Here is an 18008-nt window from a genome sequence, read left to right on the forward strand (position 1 = left end):
CTCTGTACTGGGCTAGTCACAAAATTCTGCAGTAAGGTCTCATGCACCTGAATTTAATTTCAAGATGGGGGGGGCTTGCGTATTTGGCTCTGCTGTTTGGATTATGGGGGTGTGAATAGCCGTGTGCACCACAATATTGCACTGAAACTCCCCTGTGTGGATGTTGCAGGCATGAACTAAAAGGTTTCTAGTTCTCATTATTGTAATCTTTGTTAAAGGTGACTATGGTAATGCAAACTAGGAACCTTTTAGTTCATTCCCTCAGTGTCTTCATGTGGGAGTTACCATAGCACTTTGGTGCACACAGTTATTCAGTCCCATATAGTCCAAATTGCAGGGCAGCGTAGATGTAGCCTGAGACTCTTGCTGTTGAAAATTTTTAATATTAGCTAGTTAATGCAACTTTGGGAAATACTTTTTTCTACACTACAAGGTGATGAGGTTTCATGTGCTTCTGAATGATGATCATGTTTTTATCAACAGACAATAGAATGAAAGTAAGAGAGCACATAACTGCATGCAGTGCAGAACAACAGAACAGAGGCTCTGAATCACCCTTCAACCAACACTTGGCTTTGTCGTTAACTAGTACTCAACAGTTGTCCTCAGGTTCATCTGCCTCGTCTGTTTCATCGCTCTCTGGCAGTGATATTGTAAGTTGTTTGGGTTTTTTTTCTTTAATAGATTAAATTACCAGGAAGTTCCTCTATAAAGCTACAGTGGTCTGTTAGTTAAAATGGCAGCACTTATTGTAGTACTTTATTTTTTTTAAGTAAAGTTTTCAATACATCATTCTAGCTTGCCATAATAAGTTGATATTCTTTTGTGTTCTTGTCTTCATCAAACTTACTAAAACATAAACTAGTAGTCAGTAACAAGCTGTTTTACCCCCTTTGTTTAATTCTTACAGTTACAATCTATTTAAACAGTTTCTCTGAAGTTCTAGGCACTCTTTGCAGTTTTCTTTAAAACATCAGCAGATATAAAACCCAAAATCCAACAGTAACCTGTAAAGCGAAAAAGTGGGGGGAAAGTACCCCTTCCTGATGATGCCCATCAAGCAAAATTTTCCTCATAGAACCCCACATGAGGAGATGAGCCTCACAGCATGCCATGAAAGTGAATAAACTTACTATTTTTTGGACCAAGGGGTGGGGTTTAAATTCCAAAGCCAAGGAGCCCTTATGAATAAAGCCATGCTATCAGCATCTTCTCATATTGAGATTTTGTGCCAATGCTGACTTTAACTGCAACAGTATGACATGAAAAAAGGTGGTTTGTAATTAGGTAGCCCCTCATACTTTTTATAACTCCTTAGGTCAATAACAATGCCTATAAACTCCACACCAAAACCCACAGGTGGACAGTATTGCTTATAAAGCACCGCTGTAATATGCTCATAATGAGACACTTAGCTCAAGGCTACTGCAGCATTCTGGGCCAGGTACAGATTTTGAATGGATTAAAGATTTAGTGCCTAAATAGAACACATTGCAGTAATCTAGTCTTACTAGTGTCAAAACCATGAACCATTGTAGATCTGCATCTGGAGAGACTTCACTATACCATCTTGTCACCATTGCCGAACAAGTTCTAGAAGGCATTCTGAGATGGTCAGAGCCACAAAAAGCAGCACCATTCTTCTGCCTCGAGGCACATCACCTTATCAACTGTATGAAGGGCAACTGAGCTACATATCAGCAGATACTTGATCTTCATTTGTTATTACGAGACTAAAGCAGTTTCTGTATCCTATCCAGATTAACACAGATCAAGGAAAGTAAGGCATCTAAGACAGCTGTCTTGTCACAATCTTCAATCTTAATCACACAGGAAAGATGAAGCACAGAACAACAGTTATTCAGGTTGTCATCAAATGGATGGCGCCCTTCAGCAGTAGTGCCACCCACAAGCATTCAGAAACAGATGCCAAAAAATCAAACTTGAAAAAGTTAATACATGGTTTTTCATTTGTTTTTAGTCTCAAGAGTAAATAGAATCACAGAATCATAGAATATCAGGGGTGGAAGGGACCTCAGGAGGTCATCTAGTACAACCCCCTGCTCAAAGCAGGACCAATCCCCAATTAAGAGCCCTTCCCCAATTTGTGTTCATTTCAGGTTCAAAATTCAACCTTAAATTTATACAGAACGTGTATCTCCTTGCTCTGGCTGCTTGAAATATTCTTTTCATTGTGAGTTAGGGGAACTGCTATACTTATCATTCTCTCATTCTCCTGCCTTACGACTGCATAGTCACTTCTTCCCCTTAGTCTCCTACTCCTCACCTTGCCTCTGCACAATTTCTTCCCACATTCCCTTGTTCCCTTACATTGCTTGAGTGCAGTCTATTACTTTAAATTTGAGACTGAAGTCAAGAGTGCCCATTTTTAAATAAGAACAAAAACTTGCAAGGCTTCAGAAGATCATGAGATTTAAATAACCCCAAATAACACGATTCTCAAGTGAGCAGGTAATTCTGCAGCAGTATAGGATGCACTTAAGAAGTTGGCAGCCTGCCATTATTTGATGCACGGACAGATTCCACTAGAAATGGGCTAAGCAGTTCACCAGCCAGAAAGGATGTGGATCCAGGTGGTAGCACCAAACTTCCTCAGGCCTGTGGAGCACTCCTGGCAGGAACTAAAATAGATGAAGAATTTGTTTTAACTTCTCATGGACAGTCTGAACCCAATCAGTTTTTTTCTCTGCAAAATAATAGGCATTTCCCTCAAAATAGAAGGTAATGTAATCTGCTAATGAGCAGGGACATCCACAATGAACCAAGCTGTTTACCTGAGATGTATATGTTTAAGATCTGACAGAAGCTGTGGTGAAAGGCTCTCCTGATCTTCCACAGAACCATAGGAATCTTAAAGATCTTTAAACAATTGATCACCTGGAAATTTTCAAATCAAAATTGGATGTTTTTCTAAAAGACATGCTCTATTTCGGACAGGAATTGACTCAGGGGAAGTCCTGTAGCCTCTTATGTAGGCTGACCTGTATCATCAATCATCTCTTTTGGCCTTATCTGCAAGTCTGTGATCCGATTCAAACAATTCTGCCACCCTGGCTCCACCCACCTTCCCTTCAGATTCCTTGGTTGCAGATTAACTTGTCAACCAAGACGACCTGTGAGGACTGAGCCTGAGAAGAGCGCTCCTAGGGATGGAGAACAAAAGCTTTTTTTTTTATAGGACCGCCCAAATCATTGATTGTCAAAAGAACACTCTGTCCCTGTTGGTGATTTAAACCCCATAGCATTTTTTGAGTGCTCTGAGGGCAGACTGTCTAATAGGTTTAGTGTCCTGACACAGATGTGATTTAGCTTCAAAACCAAAGGTAGTGACCGCTTCAGGCCATGGAAGAAATTCAAGTGCTTCACCTCAATCCCATCCCAATCACTACAGATCAAGAATGTGGCTGGCCATAGGAGTTGAGCTAATAACCGCCTTGAGTACTCAATAGTAGTCATGGTTTGGAGAGGGGTTGGGGGAACCACACTTGTCCTCTGGGGATGTTAATCAACAAGCTGGATTACCGTGGGCTGTTGCAACACCATCACAGTGAAGAGCTCACTAGCTTATATCAGAGAGATAGCAGAGTTCGTCTGGATCTGTAAAAAAACGACAGAGACCTGTGGCACCTTATAGACTAACTGATGTATTGGAACGTAAGCTTTTGTGGGTGAATACTCACTTAGTCTGTTAGTCTATAAGGTAGACTTTGTGTCTTTGAGGTAATCTGAATGCAAAAACTAGTTTCATTTCCATCCTGTATCAAGGACACGTGAGAGAGAGACTGTCCGGTCCAGTTCAGGGTGGGCAAGCATTTGCACTAAATGTACACTTACATTGTTTTAATGTAAAGTATTTAAGCTTGCATTCAGGAGGTAGAAAATAGAGGTGAATTCTGTGTAACTTGAACTCTTTAAACCATGATTTGAGAACTTCATTAACTCAACCATAGATTAGGGGTCTATTTCAGGAGTGGGTAAGGTTCTGTGGCCTGCAGTTTGCAGAAGGATGATACTAGATGAACATGATGGTCCCTTCTGATCTTAGAGTCTACGAGAAGTTAACATTGAACAGAAAAAGAAGAATGTGATACATGCAATACCTGTTGTAAACTTAACAAATTGAATTCAATTGTACAGCTGTGATATTAGAGTGTGGCAACTTTATGCATTTTCTGTTGGCTTTTTCTGGGTTAGGTCTTTGCAGTAAAACATAACTTACTTGAATTAAAGCATAATATTTACAGAATATTGTGTAATGCATCAAACTGCAGAAATCCTAAAATTGAGGGGCACTGTTTTCCATGCCTGCAAATCTTTCCTTTTCCTAGTATTAAGGTAGTTTACATATGTTGAATGTCAACAAAAGAGCAAATGAGCGTAACAGCCCACATTCAGAACTGGCGGAAGACTGTGCGGTGAAATTAAAGGGTATCATGCATGTTTTAAAAATCTTAATAGTGGCCAACTTGGCATATTCAGTAAACTTCCAGTTTAATCTTGTTAACATTTTCCATGCCAAACAAAGTAAAGGCACTAATCCTCAATGACTGACCAATTTCAGTCCCCTACTCTTGTTTTAGCCTTGCTACTTTTCAAAGTACTTTTTTCTTACAATGATCCTTCCCATAATTTAAAAAATTCACCTCCAGGCAGAGAAAATGGCCAGTTGCTGTCCTAAATATGAAGGCTTTGTAAAATATGTGGGTTTGTTTAAAAAAAGCATTTATAATGAAAACATTATAATTATTAATAATAATATTTATTATTAAAATAATATAAATAACACATGTTCATAAAATCCGTACCTCATAATCTGCTGTGGATAGAAAAGCTTTCTTGGGTATTTCTCCTTCCCACGTTGCTCAAGTGGTGATTAGACAGTGTTATGGCTCCTCATACCAAGTAGGAAAGAGACATGATGGTCTTCATTCATATATCTCATAGAAATGATCCCTCTGAAGGAGGAATCCAGTGAAGTGGCTAGTGCACTGAACTAGGAGTGAAGCCTCCAAGGTTCTATTCCTGCTTGTCAGTGAACTGTTGTGAAGTAAATTGCCCAAAACTGCACATTGCTGCTTTGTAATACTTACCTTCCTCTATCAAGCACTCTGAGATCTTAGTATGAAAAAAGCTATGTAATACCGAAGTATTAACATGTAAACACCAGTGTGCTTGCTTTCTTTCCTTTTTTTTTTCTTTCTGGGTTAGAAGTATGACGTGCAGCCCTATGCCTCAATTAGCTCCCATTTGGCCTCTCTGACGACTTATCACTCCTGTAAATAAGGAGAAAGGGGGGGAGGGGAAAAGTCCAATTCACAGGGTAATGTGGACAATGGGGAAGGGCAACAAGGAAAAATTCTTTGGTGCAGAGACTTCCTACCTATTTAATCATTAAAAAGGGCCTACAGGGAATCCATGGGAAAATTTAATTCTCCCCAATATATCTTCTTTTCTGGATTCTGACTTCTCCCTGAAGTGCACACATGAGCTGTACCCTTTTACTGAAAACAGGCAGTCCTGTCTAGTCCTTTCATCCTCAGACCAGATTATTTTCCTCTGGAAGCGCAAGCAGCTTGGCAGTTAAGCACTCCTGTTTTATACATTGCAATGTTAGCTCTTAAGGCTGATTTTTTTATTTTTGGAGCAGCAACACATGAAATCTCCAATTACTTTCAAGTGACCAAAATTTCCAGATTTTAGTCCTTTTGGGAAATGAAACAAGCCAAAGAACAGTTCGCCTGCAAGGAGTCCTTTTCAGGAACTGTGAAAGCAGGGAGCGTTGCTGTAACTTCTTGACCACAAAAAAAACACAATATTGAGGGGAACAGGTTTGGTCTGCATAGCTTGCATGGGCTTTTGTATTCTTCTACACCATCTGAGACTTCACAAGATGATGATTTATCCTTATCTTTTCAGACTCAACAAACAATTATCCTTGACAATTTGAGAACTTCTCAGGATTGGCTTCAAACCTACTTATCTAGTTTACCTTTTAAAGATAAGGCCCAGCAACTCATTCCAGGCTTATGTGGTTATTCAAATCGTGTTTCAAGTACTCAAGCATCCTTTCTTTCTCTCATTCTCAACAAGAAGACCTCTGAAGCGCTTAAGAAAAACACCTGTTAATTTTGTCTCCAAATATTAGATGAGGGGTGCTGGGATTCAGGACCCCTTCACTAGGCTATTAGCTAAAACCCAAAAGCAGATTTTAGATAGTAAGTTAGTCTTCTGCTGATAACCACCCTCCTTTTGAAAGACAAGGGAATAAAAATCTCCAAAAGCTAAAAATGTCACCAAGTTCTAGTGGCTACCCTGAAAAAATGAAACCATTCAAATATGGATCATAACACTGAGACAAGGAAGCAGGAGACACTAGTTTTCTCTGTTTCAAACCATGGGGAGAAAGTGGATGATTGCCATTGAGAAGCCTGCCAGATGAGGGCAATGGCTGAACAAACTGACATAAAGGGCAAATTATCTGTCATCCAAAATTGAAGCAGAAGTTGCCATCTTCTCTTCATTTATCTTTTGAAGAAGTTACTCAGGATAGTGAGACACTCCCACCAAAGAAGATGGCTCACTCAGGCCCATAAGTCTTGCACAGTACTAGAGTGAAACTATTTTCTTGTCCTACCCAAGGTGGTTGTAGTAGTGGTATCCCTTTCAGAGACATGGTAATTCCTGTTGAGGGCATTCGTTCCCAGAAGGCTATATGCAAAAAGCACCCCAGAAGGGACTTTAAAGCTGCTTTGGTCTGCCAATGTACTTGATCACAGCTGTAAGGTCCCAGTACAAAAAACTAAAAAGCCTACACTCCCAAAACCAGGACAAACTTTTTTTCTAATTACTGTGTTGGTGGGGGACAAATCTATGGACTACCTGGCCACATCTTGCCAGGCACAAAAGTGTACTTTTTTAAAAAAAATCATGTTAGCCTGCATCTTAAACATCAAGAGCTTAACACAATTGAAAAACTAATATAATTGAATACCTCTTTTTTTGCCAATCAAAACAGGACTCCTGAGGCTGGCTGCAAGACCTGTTAGCTACTTCAGTAGCCAGGCACCAGTTCTGGAAAATCTCATGTGCCTCAGAATTCAGGTGGGATCCTTTCTGGAAGAAGTTTGACACAGTTGTATCAGATAAGACAAGCCAGCTTGTCTTCCCTACTCTCTTAAGGGAAGATGTTCCTTTTTGTTCCTGGTTACAGAAAAGGGACTCTTTCCATAGAGGAAAGATTTAGAACATGAGGGAAGTCTGTCATGGAAAGGGTTCAATTCTCCATTTAGTCAGAGTAGTTAATATGACTACAACAAAGGGTTTGCCTTTGTCCAGACACAAGGACAAGTGATCCCACTTTTTAAGAATAAATACACTCTGGAGCTCCATGATCTTTCCTCCAACTCCAAGAGTAAGAAAAATCAGAGATCACACTTCCTTGAGCCAAGAGCAAAATAGAACTTGTCCCTCCAGATAAGTGCTTAGAGCCCTGTGCTTAGTCAAAGTGACTGAACTGGTTGGTGAAAGATGAAATTCAGGCTAAAACTACTCTAATATTTCAGTAGACCATCTGGCAGAAGCTTTATCCATCTATTCTGGTCAGGCCTAGTCCCTGGCAACTTCTGTTTACCAACAAAAAAACCTCAGTATAAAACATTACTGTTTTAGTCTTTCTGAACTACCAATGTTCATAAATGTGCTACTTTAATAAACTGACTGAGGGTTTAAGGACTCATGCTCCTATATTTAGACTGCATTCATCACAGCATATGATGTGCAAGAAAAAAGTTACTTAAGAGGCTCCTCTCCATGCTTCAGAAACATAGGTTGTGTTAAAACCTGAAGAATTCCTAGTCTTTCTCCAGTTAAGTTTGAGAGCCAGAGTCTTCCAGGCACAGGAATGGTTTGATCTAGGCGCTGATCTGAGGTGTCACCACAGCATTATCCATATATCTTTACCTGCAGCTCACAGGCTATTTACACTAGCCTAGTGTCAAGTCAAGATGGCTCGTGAGAGTTTTAGGGATTTTGCTTATGTCCAGAACTGTTCCCAGCTGGAGTTGTAAAATGAAAGGGAATATACCATTCAGAGCTTCAATCCCTCAGTTGATGGTGACAACTGAGAAGGGAGGAGTAGTCAGGTTGGCACTCAGGATCAACTGAGAGGAAATTCAATGACACAATATGATCATGTCTTACATAAGTCACCAAGGGGTCACAAGAAGTTAGTCTAAACATTAAAGCAATAGATTTTTTTCTCATGGACTGATGATAGTCAACACAATCCATATAAGAATGGAGACATTGTTTGGCCAGACTGTTTTTGCATTTGGCTGAAAACTTGAAGCAGCCCTTGAAAGAGGAACTGTTTTAGCAGATACCTGGGGAACTGGGCTACCTCAGATTTTCTTGCATCCACAAAAGTGAGATTCTTTTTCCCCAAGAAACAGATGCTCTGGCTCTGTTTCTATCTGCTGCTTGGGTTTTCTCATCTTCTGCTCAAAGATAGAAAGCTCATTGATCAGAAACCAAGTGCTCCAGCTCTTGCAGATTCTTAGTGTAGATTCTTACTGAATCCCTTAATTTTAGGATTGCAACATGTCACAACTACTTTTTTGTTTCTTTGTTAAACAGAGTCAAAAGTGCAGGCCTGTTTAGGTGTCTTGCAGGTTATGTGGTGGTAGCCTCTGGTAGGGTAGTGTGTTGGTTTGGATCTGCCTATAGTGCTAGAAGTTTGAGAACTCTTCCCTTCAAATTGGTCAGCTAACTCCTTGTACTTCCTTTCCATAAGGATGTGGTTGGTCACAGTTGTTTGAGCAAGAATTCCCAAAAATCTCTGCTTCCAGTCTAGGTTCTTGCCCTTCATCTTCATATCTGAGTGCTTCTAACACTAATGGGTTTATCTTCACCACTATGTGAGCTTTAGTATAGTCTCATTTTACAGATGAGGAGCTGAGGCAAACTGAGTTGTCCAAGGTCACATAGGAAGTCTGACGAAGCTGGGAATTGAACCCAGATCTCAGAATAAGGCCGGATGGGAATCTCAGAGTAACTCTAGCATCTTAAGTTGAACACAGTTTTTTCAGATAATAGAAGACTTGAGCCCTACTACATCTTTCATGAGCATAGGATAGTTCTTCTTACTTCAGAATTCTTTGTTAAAGGTAGATTCTCTTGCTTCTATATTTCATGTGGAATATTTGTGTTTTTGTTCAAATTAACATCCACAATGTTATGTTACTTGCTAGATATGAGAAGCAGTGAAAATATACCTTATGAGAGAGCTATATTTTATTAAACCTCTTTATTTCGTTCAACATATTTGGGCTTGAAAATATCCATATTCTATATAATGTTCCATAGCTAGCTGAGTCAAGTGGTGTGTTACAACCCTTTTCAGTGCATTCCAAATGACATAAGACCTTGTTCAACAAACTTAACTGCAGCCTTCTGAGCAGAAAGGGCCTGGACACCACAGAGGAAATCTATTAAACTACTATCTGGTCATCCACTAATCCCGAATAAAGTGCTACAGGCTTTGCTTTAATTCCTTGCAGAAGCATTCTGAGCAATAAGGTGCTTTAAGCGGTGGTCATGATTAAAACCTGATAATTCGTTGGCTGGGTACTTTTTGCCTCCTGGTCCCTCTCTGCGTACTAATCTTTCTTTTATTACATCCCAAATATATTATGGGATATTGGGGGAGAAGTCAGGATCAAAGAAAATGAGATGACAAATTTTCATTTCTGGGACCAACCTCACCTCTAGTCTGCCTTACCCAGTTTAAGTGCGTCAGGAAATTTACAGGTCTCAGCCCATATACCTAGTTAAGTTGCCAGTGTCTTTTAAAACAATGTCAGTGCAGCTTTGGAATAACTATTTTCTGCACAGAGGGTGACAGTGATATGAGCAAGCCCCAGAATCCCATGGATAATTCTGAGGAGCCTCTGAACTGATCTCTCCTCCAATTAGAAATACTCAGGCTATGCCTTTCTGAAAATACCAAAGGAGAAATACTCAGGTTACTTATTTCCCACCCCCCAGGGCTCTAAACTGACTGCTCAGAATCAGTCCTCTCTCATTCATGCAGTACTGTTCCAGAGCCTTGGGCCCCATCTTTGTGCATTGTCTGGTTTTTCTGCCTATGTCACATAAGCTATGATAGCCTGAGAGCTCTTCATCTGGTTAGACCCCTCTGAAGCCTATATGTTTGAGTATTGGCCACCATTTGCCACCAGTAAGACCCACTGTGATGGCTCTGTTTTTGGAAGCTTTGTGTTTCCATATATTCCCTCTCTTCTGTATATTGTCTGCAGTCTCTTTTGCCTCTCTCAGGAGTGTAGGGCAATTTTTTTGGATTCCTCTAAGCCAAGCAGCTGCCAAAATTTGGAAAACTCCCCTTTTGGCCATGGAATCATAGAATATCAGGGTTGGAAGGGATCTCAGGAGGTCATTTAGTACAACCTGCTGCTCAAAGCAGGACCAATCCCCAACTAAATCATCCCAGCCAGGGATGATGACCTTAAAAACCTCTAAGGAAGGAGATTCCACCACCTGCCTAGGTAACCCATTCCATTGTTTCACCACCCTCCTAGTGAAAAAGTTTTTCCTAATATCCAACCTAAACCTCCCCCACTGCAACTTGAGACCATTACTCCTTGTTCTGTCATCTGGTACTACTGAGAACAGTCTAGATCCATCCTCTTTGGAACCCCCTTTCAGGTAGTTGAAAGCAGCTGACAAATCCTCCCTCATTCTTCTCTTCTGCAGACTAAACAATCCCAGTTCCTTCAGCCTCTCATAAGTCATGTGCTCCAGCCCCCTAATCATTTTTGTTGCCCTCTGCGGGACTCATTCCAACTTTTCCACATCCTTCTTGTAGTGTGGGGCACAAAACTGGACACAGTACTACAGATGAGGTCTCACTCATGCCTAATAGAGGGGAATTAACACGTCCCTTGATCTGCTGGCAGTGCCCCTACTTATACAGCCCAAAATGCCATTAGCCTTCTTGGCAACAAGGGCACACTGACTCATATCCAGCTTCTCGTCCACCGTAACCCTTAGGTCCTTTTCTGCAGAACTGCTGCTTAGCCATTCGGTCCCTAGTCTATAGCAGTGCATGGGATTCTTCCCTGCTAAGTGCAGGACTCTGCACTTGTCCTTGTTGAACTCCTTCAGGTTTCTTTTGGCCCAATCCTCTAATTTGTCTAGGTCCTTCTGAATCCTATCCTTACCCTCCAGTGTATCTATCACTCCTCCTAGTTTAGTGTCATCTGCAAACTTGCTGAGGGTGCAGTCCACACTGTCCTGCAGATAATTAATGAAGATATTGAACAAAACCGGCCCCAGGACTGACCCTTGGGGCACTCTGCTTGATACTGGCTGCCAACTAAACATGGAACCATTGATCACTACCCATTGAGCCCGACGATCTAGCCAGCTTTCTATCCACCTTATATAGACCATTCATCCAGCCCATACTACTTTAACTTGCCAGCAAGAATACTGTGGGAGACCGTATCAAAAGCTTTGCTAAAGTCAAGGAATAACACATCCACTGCTTTCCCCTCATCCACGGAGCCAGTTATCTCATCATAGACGGCAGTTAGGTTAGTGAGGCAGACTTGCCCTTGGTGAATCCATGCTGACTGTTCCTGATCACTTTCCTCTCCTCGAAGTGCATCAGAATTGATTCCTTGAGGTATCTGCTCCATGATTTTTCCAGGGACTGAGGTGAGGCTGACTGGCCTGTAGTTCCCTGGATCCTTCTCCTTCCCTTTTTAAAATATGGGCACTACTTTAGCCTTTTTCCAGTCATCCGGGACCTTCCCCGCTCGCCATGAGTTTTCAGAGATAATGGCCAATGGCTCTGCAATCACATCCGCTAACTCCTTTAGCACCCTTGGATTCAGCACATCCGGCCTCATGGACTTATGCTCGTCCAGCTTTTCTAGAGCTACATATCCTTTTAGTAGCCATTCCTGCATTGCTACTGGCCCTCCTTTCTCACTTTCCCTGGTCTCTTATCCCTCAGAGGCTGTCTGACTTCAAAAGGATTTCAAAGAAGTGTTCTAGTCCTGAAACAGGCTGCTATCTCTGTCCACCACTACTCCTACTTGGTGAGTTGACTGCCCTGGAGTTTTGTTTCAGATATTGGGCACTGACTGCAACTAGAACCTGCGATAGCACAGAGTTCAAACTCTGCCTATGTTTTTAGGGCTGCAGGTCCAACAGTATCGCTTCTGCCTCCCTACCTAAATTAGTGTGATTTTATGGTAGCTTCTGGTCCTTGCTTGGACTTATTGTCCATTGAAATTCCCCAGCTCCGCAACACACACAGCCTCTAACCCAACACCAAGGACTAAGCATTTTTTGGGAGGGAGTGTGAAATTTCAACTACCCATCCATATAGTCTAGGTGTCTTACCTGTTAGGGTTATAGTTCTACAGCACATAGGTTACATGTTTAAAACTGCCTGGGAATTTCAGACTTTGTATTTGTTGCATGGCAGGTATCCATTACCATGTCTTTGATCCGGTAGGTAGCACCTGTGCATTGATTTATCACTAAACTATCTCCCTGTGGATTACAAAGATCTTTCTTCAGTGAATGAATTCCTTCTGCCACTTTGCCTCAAGATGCAATCAAACCAGAAGATCTAACTATTTTCTGTGCCTTCCGAAGTCTGCAACAGTAACTTCTTCCCACTGCTCAGAGGTGCTTGTGGAGTTTCTCTCTCTTTCTCTCCTTTTTCTGTGGCAGCCCATTAGATAAGTGCTTTGTTCAATACATTCTCATAAAGAGATGATTGTATTCTTGTTCTGGATGTTGATAGGCTTCTCATCTTTATTTCTACACCACCCAATATTAGGTTTTGAAGGCCTATTTTTATATCCCAATCCACCCAGCTCATTGGCACTAGCTTGTTTTGCCCTGGGATACACTTGACTCAGTTCTGTAAACTTTGCTGATCCCCTTCTGACATAGAATGAAACATAATGCTTAATTCTTATATGGATAGCATTGTCATCCAGGCCCGTCTACTGCAGAAATCAAAGGAGAGGATTCTTCAGTATCTGGATTATGGAATTCTCATCATTTGTAGAAGATACATCTCTGACCCTCTTGCATAACTTTCCAGTTGGGAATTCTTTTTAAACAGACTGCTATGGAATTTTTGCCTCCTAGCAAATCATCAAACACCAGTCTTCACTTTAGTAAGCATGTCTGTCAACCAAGAGTGTCTGACTAATCATCTCCTCACTCCAAGAAAATTTGTTAGCATTATACTCCTGGAGCATCTGGTTATAAGACTGATTCTTCAGTCCTGGGGACCTTTCAGTTCTTACCACATCCTTGTGAGCTTACAGCTGGATAGTGACCCATGTTAAGAGGGAGTCAACTGCCTGTTCACTTAATCTCGTGATAAATTTCAGATCGGTGTGTCTGTTGCACCTGTGTTTGTTTTCTCTTTTGAAATGGAGATTTTTTTACCTGTATGTCAAGTAAGCCCTGAATTAAATCATCTTGCATTAACAATTTTAGAAAAGCTACCTGTTCATTCTTTTTTATATTTATCATGACATCAGTGGATTAAAAAGTCTTATGTCCAAATGACTAAAATCTTCTGTAAGGTGCATGACAGTTTCTTGGACTCAGAGTAGAAGAATCAATCGTTAATATTTGAGACAGCTACCTGGCTGTCTCCTTGCATCTTCATCTGATATTAATAGCTGGAACTGTCCTTGTCTGCTTATTTTGTTGGCAATTAAGTGCTACAAGCACCATAGTAGTGAGACCACCGCCTCTGGCTCACCGCTTGTCTATAATTGATGTTGGTCATGATGGGAGAAGAGAGCATATGGAAAGCAAATTACTGACAGGTAATTGTCATAGTATTCCTTTCTATCAACCTTAATCCTTCTCTCGTCCCCTGGTGCAGTGTCATTGTCTTCCAAAGGAAAGTAGTAGATAAGATTAGAGAACTTTAACCAGAAAGAAAGTGGATGATTTGGTGCTTGTATATTAGTCATGACTGGCAGATCGTCTGTCTCCTTGTTTCTTGGTAGGTGGAGCCCTAACTTTGCTGTTGCTGGGTAGGATGGGAGAAGACTATAACAATTACCAGTGAGTAACTTCTCTGTACAGATAAGTAAAAATAACTTGAATTACCAGCAAACTGCTCAATTCTTGGTATAGGATCAGAACTTTAAATTCCAGTCCTTGTGTCTCTACCAGTGCTACTCTCCTTGTTTTCTTCTTTCCTGCTTTTGTCCCCATGACTTTTAGATTGGGAGAGTGGAGAATTTAATTTCACATATGGCTGTAGTCTGAGCTGAGTGGAAATTGATCTGAGACCACCGTTGATAGTTAAACTGTTTTTCTCAATGCAGGTTTTCAGAGTTAACTCTTAAAACTGCTACATAAAGTAAATGTAGCACCAGCGTGTATTTAATTTCACACTGAAATGACTTTAACCCAGATTTTACAGTATTTACACGATCAGTTACTGAATCATTGCATTTACAGATGCATAGTCTGTGTATACTGTACTTTCTGTAAAGTTGCTTTTCTTTTCCCCTTTTTCTTTGCCAAAAGGATTCTGATACGCCACCTTGCACAGCTCCTAATGTTTACCAGTTCAATCTGCAAGCACCGACTCATCTTATGGCCAGTTTACCACCAGCATTGCCTATGCCAAGTGGTAAACCTCAGTCTGCACCTACGAGAACCTTGATAATGGCCACCAGTAATCAGGTATGAGCCAACTAATTGGAGTAACTTTTTTTAATGAGGTAGTATTCAAACCACAAGTGTAGGCCATTTGCACTGTGCTGTACTAGTCTGATTTTAAAGAACTTTGAACACCTGTAGGAACATTTCATAAAAAGACTCTTTGGGCTTGCTGAAGCTTTTAACAAAAAAGTGCATTTCTAACAGCAAAATGAAAAGAAATTAATCATTTGAAGATGCATCCTAGTACATGTGGCCCATCTTACAACATGCTCTTTGACTCTCATGAGAATAACACTGAAATGGAAAATGTCAAACTTTTTATTGCTTTATGCAAGATCTGGGATTACCTGTGAGCTCTCAAATTGTCAAGGTTTATTAACTTCCTGTTTTAAAAAAAATGCAGTTCTTCCTCCATACCACCTTTGTAAACTAGTATTTGACTTATCTTAAGAACTATGAGTCTTGGTGGCTTTTTCTGTCCAGGACTTGTGTGGTGTTTCTGAGAATTTTGGGTCACTACAAGTCTATCTAAACTTCATGTTTTCTGTACTAAGTTTTGGAAGATGACTACAAAGTTGTATGCTTGTCAACTGTTCTTTCTTTAGGGGGTTATTTGTAAAACACATTCTGTGTAGAACCCTTATCTGTGTCTTGTTTGTATTAAATCTATGCCAAAAATGTTGTAGGTGTTGTACTCACAGGAAGACAATCACAATAAGTGACAACATACTATTTCTCCCCTATCCCAGTGCCCTCTAGTAAGGAGTAGGAGCTAATTAGCTGAAATGAAGACTGCCCTTCTAATGCTTGCAGTTATGGGCTGGTTGACATTTTACAGTTATGGATTGTATTGAAAGCTGGTTGAGAGAGGAATCTGAAACTGCTGCAGAGTGGTGAACTGCAGGGGTAGTGTATTTTGTCTGTGTAGTTACCTTTTCAAGTAAGAAGGGCGTTTGTTGTTTCCCCCACCCCCCCCCCCCCCCGCCCCTTGGTGTGTGTTAGCTTCTGAAACCTGGTCTCAGTTACAGGCAACATTAGATATAGGTTTTTTGACTCTCTGGAGGGGATGAGAGGTCTGCTGTGTGTGGGATTTTTATGGTCCGAGGATAACTTTATCAGGGTTGAGGACATTAATTGGGTTCATCTTGACCATTCAGGTTTGTATTTTATGGCCCTGGCGTGTAATATATCTTGGTCTGGTATGACTCGGATGGGAAGATGGCCTTTGTGTTATGCTTTCAAGTCTACTTGTGCACCCAGTTATGCCACTGCTGTGATGTTTATGGTCCTTCAGTTGCCATGACATGGTGACAGAGCTGACATTACTGTGATAGCTTAGAGATTTGGAAGAGCATAACGAGTCAGTAGTAACTATACTGAAACCATTTCCTTCAAATGGCGGGTGACCTAATGAGTACACCTGTGTGTAGGAGGTACTCTGTAGATTAGACAGCTGTAGATATCTCTGTGAAATTGATCATTGCCCTCATAGCTCAAATGTGAGAGTTGTGCATAGTTGCATGTTTCCCAAAGTAAATGCAGTGATCCAGTTTCTTTCAAACACATTCCAAATTGAACTATTGCCAAACTACCATCTTTTCTTGAGCCTGTTTTTGTCAGTTTCTTGAAAGATTCTTCTGGCAGTCCCTAGATTTTGCCTTGATTCTGGAATGCCCAAGAGTTATTCTCAATTAAATGACTTTTGCTTTTTGGTCTCACATGGCAGTAATTAGATCACATTCTTCAAGTGGTATCCCTGTAGGTGCTCCACTTCAGGTGTGCATTCACCTCTCTAGCCCTTGATCAGAGACTTTCCATTAGCAGTGTCAGTTCAGCTCATGCATGTGCTCTATATAACCTTGTGTCTCACTGAGTGTAGAGAGGGCTGTGTGGGCGAAATAGCTCTGTTCCTTCTTTACCACATGGCCTGAGGTGGAGCTCTATCATATCAGCCTTGTGCATGCCTTAGCATGTTTTTCAGTTGTTCTGTAATTAGTTCAGTGTTTCTTGTTCAGCGTTTGTATAGAATTAGATAATAGTGAGAGGTTTTGGATTTTTCCTTCTTCCTTTTTTCTCCTCTTTTTTCCTAGGGAGCTTAGTTGGCCTGGCTGGGCATGCCTGGCTTGCCAATTTTCAAATGCTGCCTCTCTTTTCAGGAGGCTAACCTGGTCAGCAATGGACACTCTGTGTATCCATTGCTCGGGAGGGCCCATATCTCCCAAAAGTGTAACTTTTTTTGCCTGGCTGTCAAATCTAGGACATGGATGAATCAGGAGACCAAATTGAAACTTCTGATGTAGTGCTCGCTTTGACCAGCTAGGTTAGGAGACCCGCCAGTACATCTGGCAGTTGGCTGATTTAGTGCCCTTTCAGCCTTAGCAAAGATCTCCCCCAAGATGGGGAGGACTTCAGAAGGCTCCAGAGAAAAGGAGCTCTATCTCCTACCACAAGGAACCACCTCCAAAAAGATATCACAAGATTATTGATGGGAGGGGGGTTGTGGTACTGCTACCCTTACTTCTGTACTGCTGCTGGCAGCGGCACTGCCTTCAGAGCTGGGCAGCTGGAGAGCAGCGGCTGCTGGCTAGGATCCCAGCTCTGAAGGCCACTCTAGGCCAATGGGGGCGGCGGGAAGTGACGTCCAGCACATCCCAGTGGGAGCTGTGATCGGCCGAACCTGCAGACGCAGCAGGTAAACAAACCGGCCTGTCCCGCCAGGGGGCTTACCCTGGCGAGCCGCGTGCCAAAGGTTGCCAATCCCTGGTATAGGTAAAATCATACAAAAGACCAGATTTAACTGGGGAGACCAGATTTCACTATCTTTGAGACATGTTTTTTATTGACACAAATTTGGTAGGACTCTATAGATAAGTCATCATCCCCACTGCGAATGGTTACTGAATGATTCATGGTGCCAAGACCCCTGTTTCCAGATTACCATTGTGTCCCTGTAGCACAGGATTCGCTGCCGTTTTCTCTTCTCCTCCTCTATCGAATGTCTTCTGCATTCTCCTCAGTGTCCTCCAATAAGTTCTCTTATTATCAGTGTGGGGTTCCTCACACATCATTACAGGAACCCATACTTGTACAAGGATCCTCATACACATTAGGAATGGTAGAATCAGTCCTGGATATCGCCCTCTCTCATTTATGTGTCTCCCTCCTAAATAGCCACACTGGGATCCTTGTGTGATATATCAGCAGCAATTTGCCAGATGTCTGGCTCCATTGCACTAGGAGACTAGGGT

The 18008-nt window shown here is 41.4% G+C and overlaps 1 protein-coding gene across 4 annotated transcripts in view; it reads left to right on the forward strand.

The window, feature by feature from the left end:
- TENT4A (terminal nucleotidyltransferase 4A) overlaps window positions 1-18008 on the forward strand; it is a 117969-nt gene that overhangs the window by 80084 nt on the left and 19877 nt on the right. For 2 of the 4 annotated variants that reach the window (XM_030551673.1, XM_030551674.1), the window contains exons 10-11: window positions 484-653; window positions 14623-14781. In XM_030551673.1, coding sequence (XP_030407533.1) covers window positions 484-653; window positions 14623-14781 — 329 coding nt within the window. The remainder of the gene's footprint in view (window positions 1-483; window positions 654-14622; window positions 14782-18008) is intronic. The other 2 variants (XM_030551675.1, XM_030551676.1) reach the window with 1 other exon arrangement.

The sequence above is a fragment of the Gopherus evgoodei genome, chromosome 2 (genome assembly GCF_007399415.2).
Source record: "Gopherus evgoodei ecotype Sinaloan lineage chromosome 2, rGopEvg1_v1.p, whole genome shotgun sequence".
In the NCBI taxonomy this organism is placed as follows: Eukaryota; Metazoa; Chordata; order Testudines; family Testudinidae; genus Gopherus; species Gopherus evgoodei.